Below are 25,060 nucleotides of genomic sequence, written 5' to 3' on the forward strand. Positions count from 1 at the left end.
TGGAGAATACCAATTCTCAAATGGATATCGAGTTTTTTTTATTGTACAAACAATTCAATGTTTGTATTCAATACTACTCTTTGTGTACATGGCCATATTGTTCATAAATGCTCAACTAATTTATACAGATTATTATTTAATAAAATAAAATAGTTGCTTATTGCCAAGATAATGAGGGTTGGATATAGTCACAAGTAATGCATAAAATCAATTTAACATTAAAAAAAGTAATGCAGTGTTAATCCAATTCTGACATTTTTTTAAACTTGCCTTTTGCTGCTACTTAAGTTCTGTTTTTGTACTTTCTACAAAAGATTATATTTCAAATAAAATTCTAATTCTCAGAAATGTATTAGGATGATTTTGAAGTGTAACAGTGTAAGTTTGCCCATGAATGATTTCAATTCTTCATTGTGTCCACTTTTCCATCTGTTTAGTTTAGTATGCAGGACTCATATGTGGGGACCATGTATTTTATGTTGATGAATGCATCTTCCCCTCCGAAGCGCTCGAATACCTCCAGAGTTTCATTTATAAGGTCACCAATATTTTCTCGTTTCTGCTGACTGTAGTCGATACCATCTCCAGAATTTACTGGGGAGAAGAAAATGGACAATCAATTCAGAGATCAACCTAATGTATCGTATTTAATTATATTTCCCGTTTGAAGAATACTCTGTATAAGGTTTTTGGGATGTCGAGAAGAATCTATATGCATGATTGTTTGTAGTAAAACAAGGTTGGGGGGGGGGGGGCACGTAATTCTGTCCTGGGCCAGGGCACACATCCGGCATAATTGTTGAAGAGGGGGTGGGAGCTAGAAAATGGTTCCAGCACGATTCCGCACCTTGGAAAGGGGGCCACAAAATTCCATGGAGGGGGCGGGGTGGAACTTCTGCCTTCATCACCTCCCACTTCAAGGGATTGTGTATTGGGGGAATTCCTGGGCTTCCCTGCAAAATTCTGCCCAGTATGCCCTCGGCAGGTTGCAGCAGAATTCACATCAGCTGAGTTCCAAGGAACGGCCCCAAAACTGATGACCTTTAATTTTAAATCTAGTAACTCCCTCCCAAGAGCTTTGGAAAATTTTTACTGGCCTTTTGTCTTTGGCCTTGGAAGGGCCTCAGGGTTCTGCTAGTAAGTAGCTATGGGCCATTCACAGTTACGCCTGCAGATCAGGTCAGGCGCCATTGATGTGCTCTCAGAGGTGCGATGTGCCCACCCCAACAATGCAAAGGACTCTGACCCCACAATTTGGGATGAAGTTTGAGACTTTGGGAGTCGGCAGACTTAGGCTCCACTCTGTTGCACTTCTGCCAGCGGAGTACTTCATGGCTATGTACTCCTGATTTATGCTGGTAAATCTCCACTTGTATTACTATATGAAAGAGCTGCTGCGGGTACAGTAGTGCAGCAGTTATATTACTGAACTAGTAATCCAGAGACTTGGACTAAAAATCTTGAGAACGCGAGTTCAAATCCCATCATGGAAGTTTGAGAATTTGATTTCAGTTTAAAAAAGAATTAAAAGCTGGTACCAGTAGAAGTGAAGCTGTTGTTCTGTCATAAAAACCCAACTGGTTCACTAATGTCCTTTAAGGAAGGAAATCCGCCATCCTTACCTGGTCTGGCCTAAATGTGACTCCAGTGCGGTTGACTTTTAACTATCCTCTGAAGTGGCCGAGCAAGCCATTCAGTTGTACTAGTGGTCTACTCGGCAGTTAAAGAAGGCGGCCCACCACCACCTTTTCAGGGCAATTGGGGATGGGCATTAAATGCCGGTCTTGCTAGCCGCCCTTATCCCGAGAATGAACTAAAAAAGTGAATGTATCACCGATCTGCCCTAAGGTCTCCATACCCCCTAGAGTTTACTATTTTACTCTGCTTTTTCTCATCACTATACTTATTCTGATCCCTTCACCCACTTTACTAGTTGAAATCCACACTGATCGCTCTACTTACCCTTTCTGCAGAGACATTAACTGAACTGATAGCAAAGAGCAATTCATCTGTAAAGCTTCCCCATTACCCCGGAGCTTGTCTGAATGTTGTATTATAGCCTTGATGCTTTAACTAGATCTCTAATTCTGGTTAGGAGTATCAAGCCAGTTGTTGGGGTGGTAACAGGTGGGGTTGGGGTAAGGAACATACTCACATACAGTGTGCTATTGTTTGTCACTGCACAATGTTCCATGTATCTTTATTTTAAAATTTTGTTAGTTGTCTAACATCCACAATATTGCACAAAGGAGACGGAATATTAATTACCTATGCAGCAAGTGACAAAATTTATGTTCAGTGTTTGTCAGAAATGTTTTAATTGCTTTTCACTTGCACATACCCAATGCCACTTGTGTCCACTCTTCCTGTTAATTACAACTTTTGTGGATTTAGTTTTCATTTCTTTAGCTGTATTTCTACCATGTCAATTTTTATTACGCCCTTTTGGCATCATAAATCTGACTGTCAAACTGGAAATATTAATTGAAATTTAGTGTAGCTGTAAAATTATTTCCCTCAAACAAGTTCATATTGTAGCCACAATAGAATCTATATTTCATTTACAACAGGGACAAGGATTCAAAGCCTCAAAAATTAACAGTAATAAAAGCATTATTAATTCATTTTAATGTGGTTTAATAAAGGGCAATACCGTAAACCAAATATAACATTGCCATCATATTTTGTCTCAATATTGATTTGGGAAGAGTCAATTGTTACTTTGTTTGTTTTTGCGTGTTAGAACATGCAAAACTACCGAACTCCATACTGTAAAACAAATGCGCTCAGCTGCACCTTTTAAACACTGACCTATGTTTGATTGCAATTGTGAAACTGTAGTTTCCCTGAAACATAACAAAAATTCCTAAATAAACACAGGACCTTTGGAAACAAGTCCAACTTCATTCCATTCATACAAGGGGCAAAACCATTGCATTAACATTCAAGTTCTGCTAACACCAAAATAATTGCCAGAGACCTGGTTTACTTTATCATGAAATAAGTAAATCCCTCTGTTAAAACCAGTGATTTAAGGTAAAAAAAACATAGGGGCCGATTTTCGGATGGTCAAGCGGGTGCGTTGGGGGTGGGGGGCTCAGAAAATGGCGCAATCCCGGAGCGGGTTCGAAGCCCGGCTCCAACCTGCTCACTTCCGGATTCCCCAATGACGCGTTCGGGTGCGCCCGCAGCTCCCACATGCGGGACTCCCATCGGCAATTAAAGCTGGCGGGGTGATAATTTAGATACTTATTTAGCTAGTTGAGGTACTTGACAGACCTCACTGACAGGAGATTTTGGCAGTGGTGCAATTTTGAAGGATCCTCAGCGTGTTTCCCGTGCTGTGGGAAACACTCCCTGTTGGAGCAGACGTGTTTCAGTCAGCAGCCAGGGGGAGATGCAAAGGATTTTTTGACAGTTGGGGGGAATACCTCATTTATTGCAGCAGGGCACTCTGTCACTTCAGACAAAGTTTTGGCTGCAACACCTTTGTCTTTCCACTCAAAATTATTAATTTATACTCTAAATTCTGCTGTGCAAACACATTTACCTACTTTGCGGACCCCCTCAAACTCACACCATCAGGATGGGGGCGCCATAGCTGCATTCATCACTTCATCCAAGGACGAGCAACATCACCAGCCTTGCCAGGCACACCGTCCACCTCTGCCACGGGAACCTGCACAAAATAGTTGTGCAACTACACATACACCCACTGTAGGATTACCCAATGGGTGGCATCAAGTGTGGGTGTTCATGGTGAACCTCATGAAAGGGACTTATTACACAAGCCAGTCAAGAATGGCCAAGACGTGGCAGTAGTGGTGACAATAATAATACTTAATGTGCCATTAACAAAAATCAAACATAAATAAAAAACATGACAAACCGTCAAACACCCTTGCGCATCCCCTTTATGCTCACAAACCTTTGCCTTACGCTTCCGACTACTCCCACGTGGTGCATCCCCTGTGGCTGCAGCAGAGGTAGTGACAGGTTGCTCTTGTTCATGGTCTGACTGATTAGATGCTTTGGGCCGAGGCCTTCTGGGTTTTGATGCCCGTGAGGGCCCCTCCTAAGACTGCTCCACCTGCACCTGTGCAGGGGCAGACTCAACCACCTGGAGAGGAGGCAGCGTTACGGGTACTGGTTGAGAGGGGGGCAACGGGTGAGACGTGGGAGCGCTTTGAGTGGCGTCCCCACTTCCATGTCCCCTTTCACCATCATCCCTCTCCTGGGCCAGGCCCACATCACTCCTACCACCCTGCTGGACGACAGTTTGGAGGACATGTGTGAAGCCTTGTAAGGCCAGTGCTAGTGTATCTGCCTGCCTGTTTAAGGTGGCAGGAAGTTGCTCACCCTGAGTCCGAAGGGCTGTTGTCAGGGCCTCAATGGACGCATTGGTGAGCCGTGCTTGAAGCTCCACGGAGGCTAGCCTTCCCTCCATCGCAGACATTCCCGCACTTACCCGCGACACAGTCTCAGAGACGCCCTCACGTCCCTGTGACAGTATCTCGGAGATCCCCTCCTGTACCTGTGCCACCATTCCACTCATGGACTCCTCCATCCTCTGCGCGGCTGTGGAGAGTGCGCGTGGCACATGTTCCAGCACCTCGCAAATGTACTGCTGCTCCTCGATCATTCTCCTTTTGAAGGATGGCCCCCTGGGTTCTGCATCTGTGTCCAGCTGAGCAAAGCCTGGAGAAGAATGCTCCCACCGAGGCGGACTCTCCACAGCTGCCCCTGCCACCAGTGTCTGCTCGTGCTCACATGTGTGGTGACTCACCATGTGCAACCCCACCTAAGTGAGGAAGGGGACCCACCAAGGTGTGTGTATCTGCGCTGGTGGATGGCTCACTCAGATGTGACAATGCCCCCTCAGAGGCCGGCAGGTCCGCTGAGGAATCGCCCTCCGCCGTCACAGCAGTCGCTGAAGGCCCCGTAAGAGAACAGAAGGCAATATTAAGCATGATGACAGATGTTGAGGTTCTGAAGATGGCAAGGTATGTTAACATCATTTGCTATTGTGAATGCTGAATGTTAAAGTTCTGTCACCAGCCGTCTGTCGGGTGGCAGTCTCGGCGTCCCCGATGGACAGGCACTCAAAGATGCGACTCAATTCAAGAGCCTTCTGCTCTGCGTCCATGAGGATGACCTGATGTTGCGGCCCCCCTCCGGTCTTCGCCCTCTCCCGTGCATTCTGGGCTCTCTTCTCCTATAAGAGGAGAAAGTAGAGAGGCGTGAGTGAGGGATGGTGAGGATTGGGTTGAGTGGTAATGGTGGGATGTGTACTGGGGAGGTCAGTAAGTGCAGGTAAGTTGAGGATGAGGTTTGAGTGGGTGTGAGGAGTGATGTGATAGAGTAGTGTTGGCATGTACAGAATGAGTTGTGGGGTGGGGGTGGTGATGTGGAAGACGGAGTGTAGGAGAATGAGTAAGTGTACTCACTTTGGCTGACCTAGTTAGGTCATTGAAGCGCTTCCTGTACTGGATCCAGCTGCGGGATACGTTGCTGCTGCTGCTGACCTCCTTTGCCACCTCAAGCCAGGTCTTCTTGGTGGCAGAGGCAGGCCACTTCCTCCCGTCCGCCGGGTAGAAGATCTCCCTCCTCCTCCTCACTCCATCCAGTAAGACCTGGAGTGAGGCATCATTAAACCTGGGGGCAGCCTTTCCCCTGGGCTGCTCCATGGTGCTGTGAGGTTCTTTGCTGCAGGATCAGTCATTGGAAGAGTGCCCCTTTAAATAGGGCTCCTCCAGCTGACAGCCTGTGATGCGGGTGCGCAGTCCGCCCGCTGTGCAGGTTTCCCACGGGAAACCCAGAAGCCACTTTAAGTGGCTTCAATTTACCCGCGATCGTGTGGGGAACGGACAGATTTTTTACTGGGCAGGTTACCCATGCGCCCAGTCGCCCCCCCCCACTCCCCCCTGCCCCGCTGCTAACCTGCCTCCCTGGTAATATCGGGGCCATAGTCTTTTTTCTGTTTTAATTTTATACACCTTTCAGATTTATGTTTGTCTATACTAAATCTGACCACACTCATTCAATTTGGCACCCGCTGCAACAATGCATGTAAACTCATCTTATTTTAATCATCACATACAGGATATAAACATGAGGTTAAAACCCAGAAGCAGCACAAGAAACAGATGTTGGGTGTTTGCCACAATACAAATATAACGTCTCCATTCATTAAATGCATAACGAAGAAAGAAGCAAGGTCTACATTACTGGGTACTTTTCATTCCATTTCTCCCCCTTCTCTCCCGAAGGCACTGACACTTGCTGGAATGCAGTTCCATGAGTGCCACCAGGAGCTCTCAATATGTTGCCCCACTGGCCAATCTTTATATGTGAACCTAGACAGTGAGTATTGGCAGGCCATTCACTACGGAGAACATAGCAAAGTCCAATCCTGCTCTCATCCAACACACACACTCTCCAAAAAAATAGTCACTGGATATCTCTCTTCAAAATGCTGACTCTCTCTTCAAAATTCGGAGTCCTCCTACTCTCCGCAGAAGCTTCTCCACCATCACCGTAACTTCACCGGAAGTGCAGGGCAACTAGCAGGGGCCAGGGAATGCATCGCTGATTGGTTGAAAGCAAAGCCAGCCAGGATGGTGTGCATGCATGAACCGCGCATACAAGGAATGTTTCTCCCGGGTCGCCAGCAGCAGTGCCTGGGATGCCAATCGCCAATTTTGGGAGACTTTCGAGCAATCTGGGAGGTTTGGCAGCCCTAAGCAGCAGCAGGAAAGGGTTGCGTGTGATGTCGGTAAATTCTCCAAGAAACTTTCACTAACACCATAATTAAGCCCCGAATCAGACAACAACAGCAATTGCTAAGTTTTAAAAAATTGTCTTTAGCTACCCCAGATAGGGTGGGTGTTCAAAACACACAGGAATTTGGCAGATTCATATAAATGCTGAAAAAGGCAGCAAATGGGATAACTAATAGTTGAGTTCATAGTAAATAATTTGTTCTGCCGAATAAGTTGAACAAAATAATGCATTGAGGGATGATGAGGCACAGTATGTCTGCATTGGTTCATCCCCATCTATACACAAATCAACAATAACATTCTTCCCATGTTGAGAAAGAACAAGTAGTGTTACAAGCAGTGTCTGACTCTGATAGCAGTGAATTCCAGTAAATACTTCCCACAAAGAAATGTCAGCGGCAATTTGGAATTGTGAAATTTGCAAAGCGCCTTCAGTACTGAACATAAAATTTTGAGAAATAGAAATATTTGCCGCTGAATCGTGATAAAAATGGCCACTGGAAACAGTAATGGTTTGTTTGGAAGCTGATAATGGAGATCTGTCACTGCACAGATGCCCTTTGTTTGCACAGCATGAGCTGTCGTGTGAGCTCATGCAGGAATGAGGTTGCTGTAGCCCACTGATGGAGCAGAACTCAGGAAACAGCAGGTCAGAAAGGCCTGCAAACCACGCTGCCAGTGGGATGGGGGAAGGGAACAGAGGGGGAGGAGGAGACAGGAAAGATCATGACTCCTTTCCAAAAAAAAAGTTTCAATTACTTTATACAGTTTGCACTGTGTGGAATTCAAGTACTGTGCATGAATTCAGCCATTGCCTGAGATTAATTATTTCCCACCCACCCTGAACTTTTTTGAAGTCTCTCTTTATATTAAATGTGCAGTGAGTCACTGTCATGAGCAGGAAAAGACAACGTGCTGCGACAGTTTTGCTGTTGGCCTCCGCGAGGATGTGATACTTTTTCAGTCTTGTTTATAGAAATATTTTCATGAAAATTTAACAAAATTGAAGACATCTCACCCAAGTTAACAAAAGCTAAGCATCCATGGAAGAGTTCAAAGGCTTTTATGTTACCAATAATTATGCGATCCTGTCTTTGCTGAACGACCCCCATGTGTCACTTTTGCAGCTGGGTGCTGTGGAATGTGAACCCTTCGCTACTGAGTCTGTGGAAATGCAGAAGCTGGACTTGCTTCCTTGCAACCGGTTTCCTTATTCAACTGGAATATTGATAAAGCCACATTTCTGTGGATTTATGTTGATTCCCTGAGCATTAGGCCATTTATGCTGTGGCAGACCGTCTCTCCTTTGTCTCCTTCCGACGGCACTGCTATAATATAAAATTGCCTTTAAAAAAGACTTTTGGTACCCAGGTGCTAAGATTCACAGTAACCTGGTAGTCACAAGCTACTGACAGATATGACAAGTCTGATGCTGCATTAATAATTATAGCATGGTTACGAGAAAACTGTTGAAGTAATACTAGATGTCATGGGGTAATCTGGAAAAGCAAAAGGACTAAGTGGTCTCATCTTTTAAAATAGACTACAAATATTCGATGGATAGGTCGTTTGACTCCATACCAATTAAAAACTGAATTTCTGCTCCTTCAAACACTTTTACTTGTAATATTTATATTAGGAAATATTAACTAATTATGCCACTTTGTTGAGGACAAGGACTGCCCTCACTTGGTTCCATTCTTACCTATCCAATCGTAACCACAGCATCTCCAGTACTGGCTTCTCATCCTGCCCACCGGATTGTTACCCCTGGAGTCACCCAAGGATCTATCCCTGGTCCCCTCATCTACAAGCTCTCTCAACTGCTATGAATGATGTTCTGCAATTGACTGGCAAGAGATTAGGTTTCAAAATCAATGAGTTCAAGTCACAAACTGTGATTTTCTAAATTGAATTCAGTAGAAGACTAGTTGAGTTATCTGGCCATCCTATCATAAATTGGAACATTTTAGAGCAGGGGAATGGGACTAATTGGATAGCACCTTCAAAGAGCTCGCACAGGCATGTTGGGCCTAATGACCTCCTCCTGTGCTGTACCTACCGTGATATTAAGATTTTCTTAATATGAAGAAGCAAAATCATCCTAAAATGTTAAAAAGCTCTGTTCGGTGCATAGTGATTGGTGGTTTCCCTGTGTTCTGGCCAATATTTATCCCTTAATCAACATCACTAAAACAGATTATCTGGTCATTTATCCCATTGCTGTTTGTGGGACCTTGCTGGGTGCAAATTGGCTGTTGCGTTTCCTACATTACAACAGTGACTACACTTCAAAACAACATCATTGGCTGTGAAGTGCTTTGGGATATTCTGAGGTCATGAAAGGCACTATATAAAAGCAAGTTCTTTCTTTTTTAAGTCAACACAATTCTACACTTTGTTCCTAATTTGTTCTTTAATCTTGTGTGTGTTATCACAAATTATTTTTTCAACAATTTTTCTTACCAAAAACACATGTATTTCTCAGAAACCATACAATCTTTTAGTTCTCAAAGGGCATAAAGAGGACGAAAAAGCCCATCAACTCGAATAGTGTTCTCATTCCTAATGTCTGCAATCAAACAGGACCATGAAATTCTTCAGAAGAACATCTGCTGTTTTATTACATTCTTTGGGCATTTGAAAGATAATGCTTTTGTAATCCAACCCCCATAGTCAGATGGGAAAGTGAAATCTTGTCACTGAAATGATATAACAACACATCTCATAAGATTATATGAATTTCAAATAACCTTATTTTCAAAATTTGCTATGAATCATAGAGATATTTAATGAGAATAATCTCTAAAACACATTGGATTGTACAATATAACAGAAACTCCACTAGGTTTGCTCAAAATCTCCTATTTAACCCTCTGCTTCCTGTAATGGGGCTTCATCACCAAAAGCAAGAAATTGAATTAAATTTCTAATTGTTCAATTTAAGTCAGAATTACAGTCACAAAATAAATATTTTGTTGCTCTGTTAATTATATATTTCTCCTTAAGCATGCTTACCACTAAAAATTACAGAAAGTGAGTTTTTGAAGTTGTTACCTGATGAGAGACTTCACTATTTTGAAATGCCCCAAGTATAGTTCGTATTCAAAAGGGCGACATTTTCTTACTACAACAAATTTGCAGTCAGAAAAGATTTGTGGCTATAATACGTTCACCCCTTGTTGCCAGCTGCAGCACATTGTGGCTACTTGTCATCTTAATGTAACCTCATTTTCCACTCTTAAAACTAGTGCAAATAATGCCAACTGAGGCTCAGTGAAAGTTTAACAAAATTAAATTAGGCTCCTATCCCTTGGAGGAATATCTATTAATATATTAAAAATCTTACATCTGCACGCACTTCTTGTCAACTTGGTCCATTATAAATTCCTATGGCCACACATAATGGACCCAACCTTTGTCAACTTGCCAGGCTGTAATTACATTCTCCTCCTGACCCCCATCCCCGCCCACCCTCAGTGGAGGTTCTGCAGGTCCAGCATTGTCAGGAAGGTCTAATTACAGCATGACAAGTTTATATCGGCATTTTCCATTATAACAGTGAACATAGGAATTTATAACGGAAATATAAAAATAAGGACAGAATGCATGGCTTTAAGATGGGGACTGAATTATGTCTACATGCCGTGTTCCAAATATCTCCCGACCTGCTTCACCTGAAGACTACACTTGGTCTTGACTCCTTGTGTGGATTGCCAAGGAAGATCAACAGGTATATTTTTGGAGATGGAATAAAAATTTAATTTATTATTTCAAACATATATAAAAAGTATGTAATTTCATCTGCTTTCCTGACTTCCGCTCAGAGACACTCAAACGTGACCATATGTGTGTCTGTCCTGCAGCCTCTCCTTCACCGACTGTGGCCCTCAGCAGACATGGGGCTCTTCGTTACCAGTGGGCCTGAATTCAGAGTTTGTCAGTTCTCGAACATTGTTGGAGCCAGGGTTAGAGAGGGAAAGAGAAAGAAAAAGTGTTTTAAAAAGCAGAAAATAAGTAAAAATAAGGACATTTGAACAACAATTCTGACGTTCTATTGGTAGTTTGGAGCCTCACTAGTCATAAGCGCAGGAAGCAGAATCATGTTGTAGGCCTCTCTCTGACCTGCAACCTTGTATAACAAGACTCCACGCTAGTAGTGGGGCCTCACAATTTCTGTTCTATTGCATTGCTTTTTGGTAAGTCTGTGAGAATGACCCTTGAGTAAATCACTGCTCAGGGATATGGAGCTGAATAAATAGTTGGTGAGACCCCATGCACAAGGAAGGAGTATTTAATACAAATACTCTGTCTTAATTTAAGAAAGTGTCAAGGCACATCTCAATTAGATGAATTCAAGATATAACGTCGACTTATCTTACCTTTTTTGCCTCCTATATAACAAGTGAACACAACTACTTGAGAATATAGTAAGAAAAATGCTGCCTGATTCAGCTTCTGTAACAACTGTAACTGTATCAGATCACTTTCCTAGTGTAACTAGTAATGGTGTAGTAAGATTTATAAATGTGTAGCTGTTAATCCATTCCTGAGAAACTGCTGCAGCTGGTCAGAGGTTTATATTTAGTCGTTTGCCTCAGACTTTGGCTATGCCAGAGATCAACCAGCTTTTTTCTACAAACTGCTCACTGAGAATTTCTCCCATCAGGAGGCATCTGATGACTGAAGAGATGTTGTATTTAACAGAGGCCCTAGACTGCTATTTATGGCAGTTTTACGAATATAAAAAGAATGATGACAATTCACAGGTGAACTAACAATCAACATGTATGTGGAAAAAGAAATCCCCAATTTCCTTCTTCCAGTAGTTACAAAGTATCAATGGGTTTATTCTAATCTTTTCTAATGTTAGAAGATTTACTGAACAAAGCCCCATGTTTGTTCCACATCGGTGCAATGCATTTTTGAGCCCAGAAACATGAATAAATATGACCGCACAGCTCTTTTTCCAAATTATGAAGAGTGCCTTCCGATGCTAGCACCCAGCAGTGCTTCTACTGATTACTTATGGAATTCTTGTCCTTATGGTCGACACGGGGATGCAAGTTTGACAGTCTTGACATTTAATCACAAACGAATCTTGGATGTTTGTTGTCCTATATGTTCAGGTACACGTAAATGTGTGTCTATGCCTTATAATTGACAGGCAGACAGAAAGCCGATACAGAATATCAATATTCAGTTTGCACTGCAGTAGGAAAAGCAGAGGGAAAAGGCCATGACCTTCATAAAAAGCTTTATTTACTCGGCAAATCTCCTGTCCCCTGCCTTCGGTGGGGGGGGGGGGGGGATTTCCTCAGAGTTTCTCCCACTCCGCTGCCGTAACTTCGACAGAAGTGCAGCAGGAACCCCACGTACACGTGAAAACAGGGTTTCCGCCGCACTTCCGGTGACAGAGTGGGAGAAGCTCTGAGGAAATTCACCCCCAGTGGACTCTTGGCTGGGGCTGGAGCTGGAGCTGGGGTTTTGTCGCACGAGCGCTGGAAGCCCTCCAGTAACTCACTGAAGGAATCATTATTTATGTTTTATTTATTATTTAAGCTTTGGTCACCTGTCCTAATATCTTCTTATGTGGCTCGGTGTCAAATTTTGTTCGATAACCCTCCTGTGAGGCATCTTGGGACATTAAAGGCACTATATAAATGCAAGTTGTTGTTAGGAACATAGGAACAGGAGTAGGCCATTCAGCCCCTCGTGCCTGCTCTGCTATCTGATAAGATCATGGCTGATCTGTGATCTAGCTCCATATACCTGCCTTTGGCCCATATCCCTTAATACCTTTGGTTGCCAAAAAGCTATCTATCTCAGATTTAAATTTAGCAATTGAGCTAGTATCAATTGCCGTTTGCGGAAGAGAGTTCCAAACTCCTACCACCCTTTGTGTGCAGAAATGTTTTCTAATCTCACTCCTGAAAGGTCTGGCTCTAATTTTTAGACTGTGCCCCCTACTCCTAGAATCCCCACCCAGCGGAAATAGTTTCTCTCTATCCGCCCTATCTGTTCCCCTTAATATCTCATAAACTTTGATCAGATCACCCCTTAACCTTCTAAACTCCAGAGAATACAACCCCAATTTGTGTAATCTCTCCTCGTAACTTAACCCTTGAAGTTGTTGTTTGAGTTTACACAGCAAGTGCCAGCTGGCTATTCCACCACATGAGCTTTATCCTGATCCTGATCCTGTCCTAACCTGCTGTTCATACAGTGCACTTCCAGCAAGAATTAGTTCCTGAATCGTGACCAGGAGCAGGAATGCTGACCTTTTTCTTCTTCCTGACCCAGATACACTGAGGCCAACTGTAATGCTCTCCCAGCTAACTCAGCCCAGACCTGGAATTGAGCCTCACACCTTCCTAGTCTGTCGGGCTCAGCTACTCACTGGAGAAGCTCGCTGAGCTGATGGCAAGCAATCATTTTAAAACCTTATTAACAGCAAAACATGTTGGGGTAGATTTTTAGTCTTTGCCACCTGGGCGTTAAGCATCACCTGGGGGAAACATAGAAAGAAAAATCTGGCCAGGAGGATCGCACATCTGTAACAGGACCTGCATGAGTTACCTTCCATTGAAATGAATGGAAGGTAAGCCTTCTGTATGGAACATGCCCCAAGCCTCCCCACTAGATATTCCGTTCTGCGCTTCACTCAGGAGGTAAAGACTAAAATCTACCCTGGTTATTTCACTGCTCTCTCGCTTATGTCCTTTCCGAACAGGGAAAAAGAGGTTTACCAAACACTTTTTTCATGAAGAGTAACTCTTTAATCTTTGGGTGTCCTGAGCAGTAAAAATCACCTTTCCTTATTTTTGGGCACGTAATGTCAATCGTGAAAGTAGTGCCAATTGGCTTTGTAACGTTAAAATTCTGACACTCTTTGTATTGTTCCGGATGCACTCATTTGCATACAGAGCACAGAAAGAAAGAGATTAGACAGGGAAGTATTGTGAGGTCAAGCAACCAAGGACGTCTGCTGAGGGCTGCAGCTGCCTCACTGCAAATCACCCTCGGTGCCATTTGGAACAAGTCATGTGGAGTATGTGGGATTTATTAGGAACACTTTAGTGGCACAATTTAACATGGTCACAAATACTTTATTCTTTAATGATCCTTAAAAAATGTCATTGTTACAAACATTCCATGTGCATAAGAAGTGGGGGAGGCATACATTGCAGGAATGCTTTGTAAGAAATTCTGATACACCAGCTGAAGGGAATTTTGTTGAAAGAAATTGTGTTGGTACAGCCAGTTCCCACTAAATGGATAATATTGTTTTTCAATTGTCTAAATTAAACATTAACATTAGCACGTGAGTCTTACAGCAGTGCAATGAAATCATTTTCTGTTGTCATTGCAACTGATCTTCCTGTATTGTGGTTGCAGTGTTTAGAACTGCAGCTGTTTTCTCTTCTTAAATTTTATTTTTAGTCAGACCATTGCCGACACAAAACAAAACTCATATTAAGGCACTTTACAGGGACTTTTTAAGGCAGCAACTCATAGTACTTGAACTGTTAAAGCAAAAGTAAGGATTGTTTTAAGTTCATCTCTGCAATTCCGTTACTGTCCAAAATGACTGGGATACAACAATTGAAATGTTGAGAATGATTCCCAACTTTATGAGGTGATTAATAATGTCCAGGGCACAATTATGACTCTGCTGATGTTGCACATCTTTGACAGCAGGTGACAAAACTGTCAGATCCTTGTTAATGAAACTCTGTTACCCCCAAATGGCTGACGATGAAAATGGCATTTTTTCACACTCATACTATGCATCTAATGCAAAACAGCAGATCAGAGGATCCCAGCTGTAGCTAAGCAATTCCACTGCTGAGTACACATCAAAACAAATTCAGTTCTTTTCAACTTGTTTACTTAAATCATTTGTCTACATGCTGCGTATTACTTTGGAGTTGGTCCAGACTGGTATCTTCAGGACGACACAATGTTTTATGTAAACACACCCACAATTAGCATATGCTTTTTTCAGAGGCGCTTCCACTAATTGTCTTTATATACAAGAGCAGTCTCTGCCCAAGTCTCCAAAGTTTCTGATTTAAACTCTGTAGTGTTCGTGTGGCAGTAAAGCTCAACTCTGAAGAACTGAATCTCAGGAATCCACAGAATGGATTGTAATGTGGTGATTTCATCACACTGGCATTTCCAATTGCCTAGATATGAAAAGTGAGCTTCAAAGGCAGACTCTAGAGTCACTCTGGGTCTGATTTTCCATTTCAGCTCTTTCAAGTACTGACTGTCCTTTGAAGCTTTCAAAATATAAACCTGTTTCTCATCATATGAACACTTAAAAAATGATTTTCTGTACAATTCCAATTAAATTATCAATATTACAATTAAATTAGAAAAATGTAGGCATAATGTGCTGGAGTCCCAATATGCTGTGCAACTAAGTGATGGGTCACAAGTTCACTCCCACAACTCTCAATTTTCAGAATGCTGAGCCACGGTCAGACAATGATGTCCATCCAAGGAAAGGAAGAAGGTGCAAAGGCACAGCCAGGTATGGATGATAAGACAAGGCCAAGCAAGGGTGCTGAGCCAAGGCCAGGTATGGGTGCTGAGCTAAAGGCAGACACTTCTCCACAGGGAAGGAAGCATTTTCATAGGTAAAATCACCTTGGTTTGTTCTCATGCTTGCTATTGGCCATTTTAAGCTTGAGGCCTGGAAGTATGTGTGTGATGCAGAATCGAAGAAACAAAGGCATGATTTTGTCCCCATTTTCAGGAAGGGATGGGGTAGTAGTGGGCTGAAAATTGTGGGGCTCTACTTACCGCTCTGTTCCTGCCAATATCCGGCACACATGATTCTGGAGTGGGTGGGAAACCGGCGAGCAGCGCACCCGCTCGCCCGACACAGGCGGGAGCCTACCTGAATATGCAAATCGGGGTCTGAAACCGCATTTAGGACCCTGATGCAATTTTCAAGTACTGATGGATGGAGCACACGCTATGCCCGGTGGTACTGGACGTAGAACAACCTAACTAGCGGCCCTTAAAGGGACCGCTGAAAGCCACTCCAGAAATGGCAAAAAAAACGACGCCACTGAGATTTGTGGGGCCGGGAGGAGCATGCTACTTGCTTAGGGTTCCACTCACCCCACTCCCCAGGATTGCCTCTTCCACCCTCACCATTAAGGGCTTATGTCTCAGCCATTTAGTTGCGAACATGTGCAGCATTAGGGCACGAGAAGAAATTTGGCTACGTTAAAACTACTTTAGTTGCAGCACATCAGAGCCCTTCCTCATGAAGTACAGGTGTTAGTAAGAGTATGTAACATCCGTATCCTGAATATGCAACAACTATTCTAATGTAAAGCTGATCATTCTTCACTTGCTGGGATAAATTAGCTTTCAACAATGCTGACTGATGGCACACAGGTGGTGGCAACATGCAGTAGAAATTCTTCATTCGCCTACAAGTAAGCTGAATTGAAAATCATTAGCAATGAGTCTATTGACAGAGTGGCATCCTGTTTGTAATGCAGATTGGTCTCATTGCAATAACATGCCATCTTAACTTTGTAAACAATTTTACAATACCAAGTTATAGTCCAGCAATTTTATTTTAAATTCACAAGCTTTCGGAGATTTTCTCCTTCCTCAGGCAAATGTTTCAAGAGCTCCTTGAAGCCTACGCATTTATACATATTGAACAATACATGGTGTTTACAGACTGCCCCTGCAACTGCCCGTTGCCAAGGCAATCACCGTGTTCAGACAGAGAGGTGTCACCTGCAGAACCCCCGAATACACATTCAACAAAAAAACAAACAGGGAAAAAAAAGAGAAAAAAAACACAGAGAGAGGCAGAAACATCCGGAAGGCAGAGAGAGCCAGCAAATGACCCATTATATTAAAAACAGATAACATTTGTTCGCTGGTGGGGTAACGTGTAGCGTGACATGAACCCAAGATCCCGGTTGAGGCCGTCCTCATGGGTGCGGAACTTGGCTATCAATTTCTGCTCGACGATTTTGCGTTGTCGTGTGTCTCGAAGGCCGCCTTGGAGTACGCTTACCCGAAGGTCGGTGGATGAATGTCCATGACTGCTGAAGTGTTCCCCGACTGGGAGGGAACCCTCCTGTTTGGCGATTGTTGCGCGGTGTCCGTTCATCCGTTGTCGCAGCGTCTGCATGGTCTCGCCAATGTACCATGCTCTGGGGCATCCTTTCCTGCAACGTATGAGGTAGACAACGTTGGCCGAGTCACAGGAGTATGAACCATGCACCTGGTGGGTGGTGTCATCTCGTGTGATGGTGGTATCTGTGTCGATGATCTGGCATGTCTTGCAGAGGTTACCGTGGCAGGGTTGTGTGGCGTCGTGGACGCTGTTCTCTTGAAAGCTAGGTAGTTTGCTGCGAACGATTGTCTGTTTGAGGTTGGGTGGCTGTTTAAAGGCGAGTAGTGGAGGTGTGGGGATGGCCATAGCGAGGTGTTTGTCCTCATTGATGACATGTTGAAGGCTGCGGAGAACATGGCGTAGTTTCTCCGCTCCGGGGAAGTACTGGACGACAAAGGGTACTCTGTTGGTTGCGTCCCGTGTTAGTCTCCTGAGGAGGTCTATGCGATTTTTTGCTGTGGCCCGTCGGAACTGTCGATCGATGAGTCGAGCGTCATATCCCGTTCTTACTAGGGCGTCTTTCAGCGTCTGTAGGTGTCCATCGCGTTCCTCCTCGTCTGAGCAGACCCTGTGTATTTGCAGGGCCTGTCCATAGGGGATGGCCTCTTTGACGTGGTTAGGGTGGAAGCTGGAAAAGTGGAGCATCGTGAGGTTATCCGTGGGCTTGCGGTAGAGTGAGGTGCTGAGGTGCCCGTCTTTGATGGAGATTCGTGTGTCCAAGAAAGAAACTGATTCTGAGGAGTAGTCCATGGTGAGCTTGATGGTGGGATGGAACTTGTTGATGTTATCGTGTAGTCTCTTTAGTGATTCCTTGCCGTGGGTCCATAGAAAGAAAATGTCGTCGATGTATCTGGTGTATAGTGTTGGTTGGAGGTCTTGTGCACTTAACTTTGAGAAGTGATCATAAGCTAAACTCAAACACAGTCACTGTACCTCCAACTGTACATAGCATGTCATTACACTGCTGCAGAAAAATAAAGTCATGCTCATATTGTGCTCATTTTTCTCATTACAGAATGGCCAGGATCCAATGGGGAGCCACGGGGAGAAGAGGAGGAAGTCATCAATCAGCGGAGCCACATGCCACCGTACTCCAGCCGCACAAATGCCAGTCCGGAGATAAGTGTTTAGATAGTGAGGAACAGGGCGAGGCACAAATCAACAGGCGAGGAGGGAGCTGTGTTGGTTGCAGAAGAATGTGCACATTCTTCGACAACCTGATTCAGGCTTTTTGGGACCAAAAGGGAAATTCTGTACGCGCATTGGTGTGTGCATTTGTCTCTGTCAACAATAGGCTGCAAGGAGTTCAATGTGGTGTGGAAGAATCCACCGTTCAATTTGTTTCTGCTACAATGCAGCAAGGTTCTGCAATATGCCCCGCCTCTAATTCCATAACGCTCTCAGTGTCATTTGCACCGGACAGCGCTGTGAATGATACGGTGAGCTCAGTGACGAAAAATCGCGGGAATATTAACAGCAACGATGCTATGACTTGGGGAAATGATACCGAGCATGTTGAGATAGGGTTTCATGGACATTGTGCACAGCTAAAAGTTTTCACAAAGATCAGGGGCCTTTAGGGATTGGCGGTGTGCAGCTTTGCTGGGCATAGGTTGGAAAGTCGGACACAACTTCTTGGAATCGATTGTGGTGCACCTGTTTCCTGACAGGCAATTTAGGGCCAATAAACGAGGCCACTTTGTCAGTCGGCATTTGATTTAAAACAGGTTCCACGCTGAATATTTCAACTTCAGGCAGGGCTCCTCTGCTCACACCGTGCACACCTTGTCCATATAAACCAGGTACATGGGAGTCCTGGGAGTTCGCCTGCTCAAGTAAGCTTCTTAAAGAGAGATGACAGTTTCAGTTTCTGGGTAAAAGTCTTTCTTTTTTGCATTTTTAATGATATTTTGGTCCATGCATTAGTTTATTTTGCTGGATAGTCTGTTATTTTTGCATTTTTGTTTTTTTTTCTTGCCAATACTTTCCTTCATTATTCTTGGTTGTTGCTGGTATTTACAATGCACTGTACAAAGTGACAAGGATGGTTACTCCTTTGGGGGTTCTGAACATGCTGCATAATTTAAACGAGGAAGAGAGGTCAACAAAGACAAATTCAATAACACCCATTACTACACCGGACTCACATTTATAGACTCCTCCATAGCTGAACAAGCCAGATGAGTCCGTCATTTCTGCCTCCAGTTGATAAGATAGGCTGCCACAGAACTTACCATCTGCTGTAGGACAACACGTAGACAACATCGAAAACAGGACAGCTATTCCCATGGAAGAGAACGTTACCACAGCTTGAGCTTCCAAGCCACCCAACCCTTTCAATCCGCCACTGTAGACAGTCTGCAGTGCACACCTATGTCAAGCAAAGGACAAATGCTATGTTTGCAAGAGGCAACACCTTCATCACTTTTCTTACGGAAGGAGGCATCTACTGAAAAAGCTTTCACTGGGTGGCAAAGTTCCCTCGAGTGCAGGCACCCAAGGGTGTAGATGGCACCCATGTGGGCATCCCACCTCTTCATATAAGCAGGAAGAATTTGCACTCAATTAATGTTCAGGTAGTATCTAGCCAAGGAATGTCCATTCTGCTGGTCAGTGCCCATTATCCAGGAAGCAGTCATGATGCCTTCATTGTTCAGTAGTCCATGCTGCCTGCATGATTTCAAGAAATAACATAGGGCAGATGGCTATTGGGAGAGTAGGGCTGTCCTCTGCACCCATGGCTGCTGACTCGAATGAGCAATCCACCCCACCCCCACCCAAGGTAGAGGAATGTCTCAGCATCTACTTACTGTTCCTCAGCCACCAGTTCCAGCATCAAGCACAGTGTGCTGTGCAGCTTTGGCAGAATGGTTGTTGCTGGTATTTACAATGCACTGTACAAAGTGACAAGGATGGTTATTCCTTTGGGGGCTCTGAACATGCTGCATAATGGATTAGATGCTGAGAGGTTGTTTCCCCTGGCTGGCGAGTCTAGAACTAGGCAGCATAGTCTCAGGATAAGGGGCCATTTAAGACTGAGATGAGGAGGAATTTCTTCACTCAAAGGGTTGTGAATCTTTGGAATTCTCTACCCCAGAGGGATGTGGATGGTGAGTCATTGAGTATATTCATGGCTGAGATAGATAGATTTTTGGACTCTAGGGGAATCAAGGGCTATGGGGATTGGGTGGGAAAGTAGAATTGAGGCCAAAGATCAGCCATGATCTTACTGAATGGCGGAGCAGGCTTGAGGGGCCATAAGGCCTAGTACTGCTCCTATTTCTTATGTTCTTATGTGTACAGTGCTTAAAATAATACCACCCAGAGAGTATGTTTGTTCCCTCTGTAAACAAAATTAAGTTTGTGCCATAGTTGATGGACCCCACAAGCAATGTGAGCAAAATTGAGGACAGTTACCTGCATCTTCCTCCTAATACCAGCAAATCTCTTTCATTTGGACACCGGTTATAGAGATCTGGGTGACAACATTGACTCAGTCAGTAACCTTTCTCCATGAAGCTGTCATCCTGTGCTTCTACTACAGAGTGGCCTTCAGCCCCAAATATGGACGCCTTGCTTTAGTGCACATCCTGCAGCAGGGTCTCCAACACACAAGTATCAAAAATAGCAATGTTGTCCACATGTATCCACTGTATCATTCTGAACAATCCGGCAGCGTTTCTCTCACCACCACAACTTCCCTTTTTTGGCAAGCTGCACCACTTGAAGAACTGCTCCTTAGCCAGGTTTTGCAATTCTCAGCCAAGTGAGCTGCAAGCCAAATTCTCTGGCAAGCTTTACTTTGTCTGTGGCTGAGGCAAATGAGGGGGTGAGCTTCACTTTGTAAAATTTAGCATGGCCTACCCCCTCACTATGGGTGCATGCACTTGAAATAGCCCCAATATTGCAAAATTGGGGCTATATTGTCTTAAAGAAGTGAAAATAGTAATCCTGTTATATTTTAGCCCTCAAAGGGTTAACTTGAAGTGAAGCTAGTATAAAAACAAAAGCTCTACTTTGCATTTGGATTAAGAAATCTGTACTTGGGTTGGATTTACAAAGCAATTTTAACACTTTAATAATGGAATAAGCTCAATAATAACTCTTTAAATTGCTCCTTAATAATGGACGAACTCTGGAGTTAAATAGCATTGTAAACTTAAGATGAGCTCTGAACTGAAAACAAGTTTATTTGCATTGCAGAGATTCAATAAAGCAGGGAAACCTGAACATTTGCCATTTCAATTTGGATGTGGTGCATTAAAAACAACAAGAATCTACATTTATATTGTGCTTTTAGCGTAAAAAGCATCCCAAGATTGGCATATGCATAGGCATACCCAAGATGCTGTGCCAGAAAAGGCCAAAAGCTTGATCAAAGAGAAATTTGATGAGGTTTCTAAGGCATGAGAGGTGTGGAGAGGTTGAGGGAAGGATTTCCAGAGAGTAGGACCAAGGGGGGGCTGAAGGCTCTGGCACCTATTGTGGGGCAAAAGGGTCAAAGCACAAGAGACTGGAGTCACAGAAACAATTTTTTGGCACGGTAGTGCAGTGGTTACGTCACTGGACTGGTGAGTCAAACCGCATCATGGCAGTTTGAGATGGTAGTTTGGTTCACTAATGTCCTTTAGAGAAGGAAACCTGCCGTTCTTACCCAGTCTATATGAATCCAGTTCCACCAACGTGGTCAACTCCTAATTGCCCTTGAAGTGGCCTAGCAAGCCACTCAGTTGTATCAAACTGCTATCAGCTCCCCACCACCACCTTCTCAGGGCAACCAGGGATGGGCAATAAATGCTTGCCTTACCAGCGACACACACATCCCGAGAAAGAATTTCAAAAAGTGTTCAAGGGAGGGGGGGAAGGAAGAGGTACATAAAGCTGAAAGGAGGTTGCAGAGATAGGGTGGGTCAATGGTGGTATTTAAAGATTTTAAACTTAATGCTTTGGGAGTCAGGGAGCAAATGTAGGTCAGTAAGGGTGAGTGACATAGTGCGGGACACGCTATGTGCGGCAGAGTTTTGGACAAGTTGAAGTTTATGAAGGATGGAGGATGGGAAGCCAGCAAGGACAGCAATGGAGTTGTTGAGTCTGGAGGTGTCAAAGGTGTTTCAGTGGTGGGGTGGGGGGTAGGTCGAGGTGGAAGCCATGTTGTAGAGGTGGAAGTAAACGGTCTTTGTTGATGCACTGTTGGGTCGGCTGTGTTCAGGAAAACATGGTCTACATGTGGCCTAACCAGCGGTCCTTAAAGGAACCGCTGAAGGCAGCCAACATAAAAGATGTTTGTTAAAAAATACTTACCTGAAGAGCAGGAGTGCTCTTCCTGGCTCCACTGCCTGTGCCGAAGACCGTTGCCAGCTCCCGCTCAACGCTCCCCTCTCACGATCGCTTCCTCCCCCTTCCGATTGTCCCCTTTCAGGACCTGCTTGAAGGCCGTTGCTGGCGAAGCAGTGGTCTGAAATCCACTGTCGTTTTGCCGGCGAGCTGCTGGGGAACGCCCAGCATGCATCCGCAGCTCAACGGTGTCATTTAAATGAGGGCCGAGGCTTACCCGTTCGGGCAGAGGGATCGTTCCCTCTGTTCAGTTTCTAGGCCACGATGTCTGAAACCCTCGACATATGCAGTTGTATGTCAGGGAATAAGGTATTTCCAGGATCGCAGTAAGCATTTGTGGATCTTTGATCATGCATGGCTTTTTTTGAGCCCTAATTTTCTTTAAGTTTGTAGCGCGCTTCATTCAGGCTCAGAAAACCTGAAACTATCCAGTTGAAAAAAAATGCGGAACCTCGCTTATAATGGTCATTCTTCACATAAATTTGGACTGATTAAAGTTTAACTTTACATTTGTTCTGGGGAAATGAGCAATCAAAAGTGAAACTGCTTTTGTTTTACATACATAGTACCCTTCACCACATAGAAATGAAGGTTGCCTTGCAATGAATGTGTGTGCACATTATAAAACTGACATAATGGCGTTAAAGGATTGATTCAACAATCCCAGCTAAAAAGGTCACCGGGATTGCTGCATGAGACCCAAATTATTTGCTAGCAGAGTGCTGAGTCGGTCCTGCTGGATGCTGTGATTAACGGGTGAGGGCTGCAAAGTACTGTCAGCATGCAGCATGTAAAGGTTTTTCAGAAAAGTTAAAGGAATGTAGCCATTTAAAAAGGTAAGTGGCTGCATGTGGAATCAAAAATTGTTGACTTCGCTCAAAAGGGCTCAAAAAATGATTTTAAAAAGGATTTTAGCATTTGCAAAGGCGCTGTTTGTAGGACCTTGCTGTGCGCAAACTGGCTGCCGCGTTTCTTACATTATAACAGTCACTACACTTCGAAAGTACTTCATTGGCTGTAAAGCGCTTTGGGATGTCCTGAGGTCATGAAAGGCACTGTATCAATGCAAGTTCTTTCTTTCTTTATGGAGGGTGTGGGGAAAAGAAGTGACAGGGTGAGAGTGAACGGACAGAAAATCCAGCGTGGAGCCCATGGGAAATGGAGCAGAAGCTCTGCACCATCCCACCTCCCCCACTTCCCGGTTGATAACTAGTGAAGTGGACATGCTACTGTTTGGCACTCCAGGGCACCCTCTCCAGAGAGCAGCAGTTCACCATGCCTGGCAAGAGGCGATGGCCAGGCTCCAAAACAGAATCCAGGGCCTGGGACAGCTGTGGGAGAAGACACCAAGATCTCGCAAGTTAGGACACTCTAATTGCACCATGTCCCTGAAGTTGCTGTCTGTGTAAGGGGTGGGCAGAAGCTCCGCCTCCACAAGGCCATCCCAGAAACTTTGGTGCTAGCCCGAGAATCCCTCGAAATGGCTGCAGATTTTCAGGGGCCTGCCCTCCAAATGAACAGCTATGAATCATGATCCAAATTAGCTGACGTGGAAAATTGAGGGCAGCGAGTTCACTATGCTGATGGCAATGTGAGACAAAAGCCTTAATTGTGTTGGTAGTGGAAAATCTCAGTTTGAATTAGAACAGTGAGACTTTTAAAAACCATTTATACAGACAAAACTAAAGAGGTATCAAGGCAAAACTATCAAATCCACAAGGCATTAATATTTCTTTGGGAAAAAAAATGCAAATAGTTCTAGAAAATATATCAAAATTAACTTGGGTCTTACTCTTAAATACATCACAGAATGAAAGAAATACGGTTTTTAGCTGTACAAATCAAAATGCTGCAGCTTACTAACAGCTATTATGTTTTTTTTTAAATGGAAATGGTGGGGTATGATTAAAATACCATTAATCTATTTGATATATTTCCATATAAAGCACCATCATTAATTTTGGATATAATTGGCATTTTATTGCTGCTTTGATTAGATTTGTAGTTTAATGCCTCATGTTAGTAAACATGCAGGGAAATTCTAATCACGATATTATGCATCTGCAATCTCCCTTTTGAAAAGCTTGGTAAGTTATATTCTGGCCATACATTCCACTGGCTGACCAAATGACATTGAAAATTTGTACAGGGGACTGAAGTATTTGTTACAAACCCTTGTGCAACACAGATCACAATATCTCAGGTTGTAATCTTCAAGTGATTTCAAACCATCTCTCCAAGCCTCAGTGACAACCATGCTAAATGGATGTAAATGTGTAAAATTGTTGCCTTTGAGCTATTGGATATTTTATGATACATATAAAAATACTAAGTAAGCTTTTTAGAGATGGGATACGTAATGTACAACACTGATCTTTTATCAGCTGGAATCTACCACCCCGGAGAACAGTAGAATTTTATTAAAGAATGTCTTCGCCAAATATTGTGCATTGATGAATAACCTCATTTGGAGATATGAAGCTTAGAGCTTTATAAGTACAAAATTACCATTATGGGAATTGCTTTATTTCCTTTTGATATCTACATCTGTGTTGTTATTCATTTTCCTGTGTTAGGGAAAAAAAAACTATCATTTTGGTATGCAGTAGATAAAAATGTACAGGAAGATTTTCTGATTGAGTATTTTGGTTGGTAACTAAACAGTAATGATGTAAATTTACCAGCAAGCTGCATGAATGTTAGTTATGTTATAATTTAAAAATGCTATATGACCATTGGAAAATTCATTGGAATTATATGTAACTTTATTTTCTAATAACTAAAT

General features: G+C 43.6%; 1 protein-coding gene across 2 annotated transcripts in view; it reads right to left on the reverse strand.

Annotated features, from left to right (window-relative positions):
- Positions 1-25,060, reverse strand: part of pacrg (PARK2 co-regulated) — a 175,834-nt gene continuing 150,774 nt past the window's right edge. For both annotated transcript variants that reach the window (XM_068006738.1, XM_068006737.1), the window contains one exon: positions 1-594. In XM_068006738.1, coding sequence (XP_067862839.1) covers positions 434-594 — 161 coding nt within the window. In that variant the 3' untranslated portion in view covers positions 1-433. The remainder of the gene's footprint in view (positions 595-25,060) is intronic.

Source organism: Heptranchias perlo, chromosome 26 (assembly GCF_035084215.1).
Source record: "Heptranchias perlo isolate sHepPer1 chromosome 26, sHepPer1.hap1, whole genome shotgun sequence".
Lineage (NCBI taxonomy): Eukaryota > Metazoa > Chordata > Chondrichthyes > Hexanchiformes > Hexanchidae > Heptranchias > Heptranchias perlo.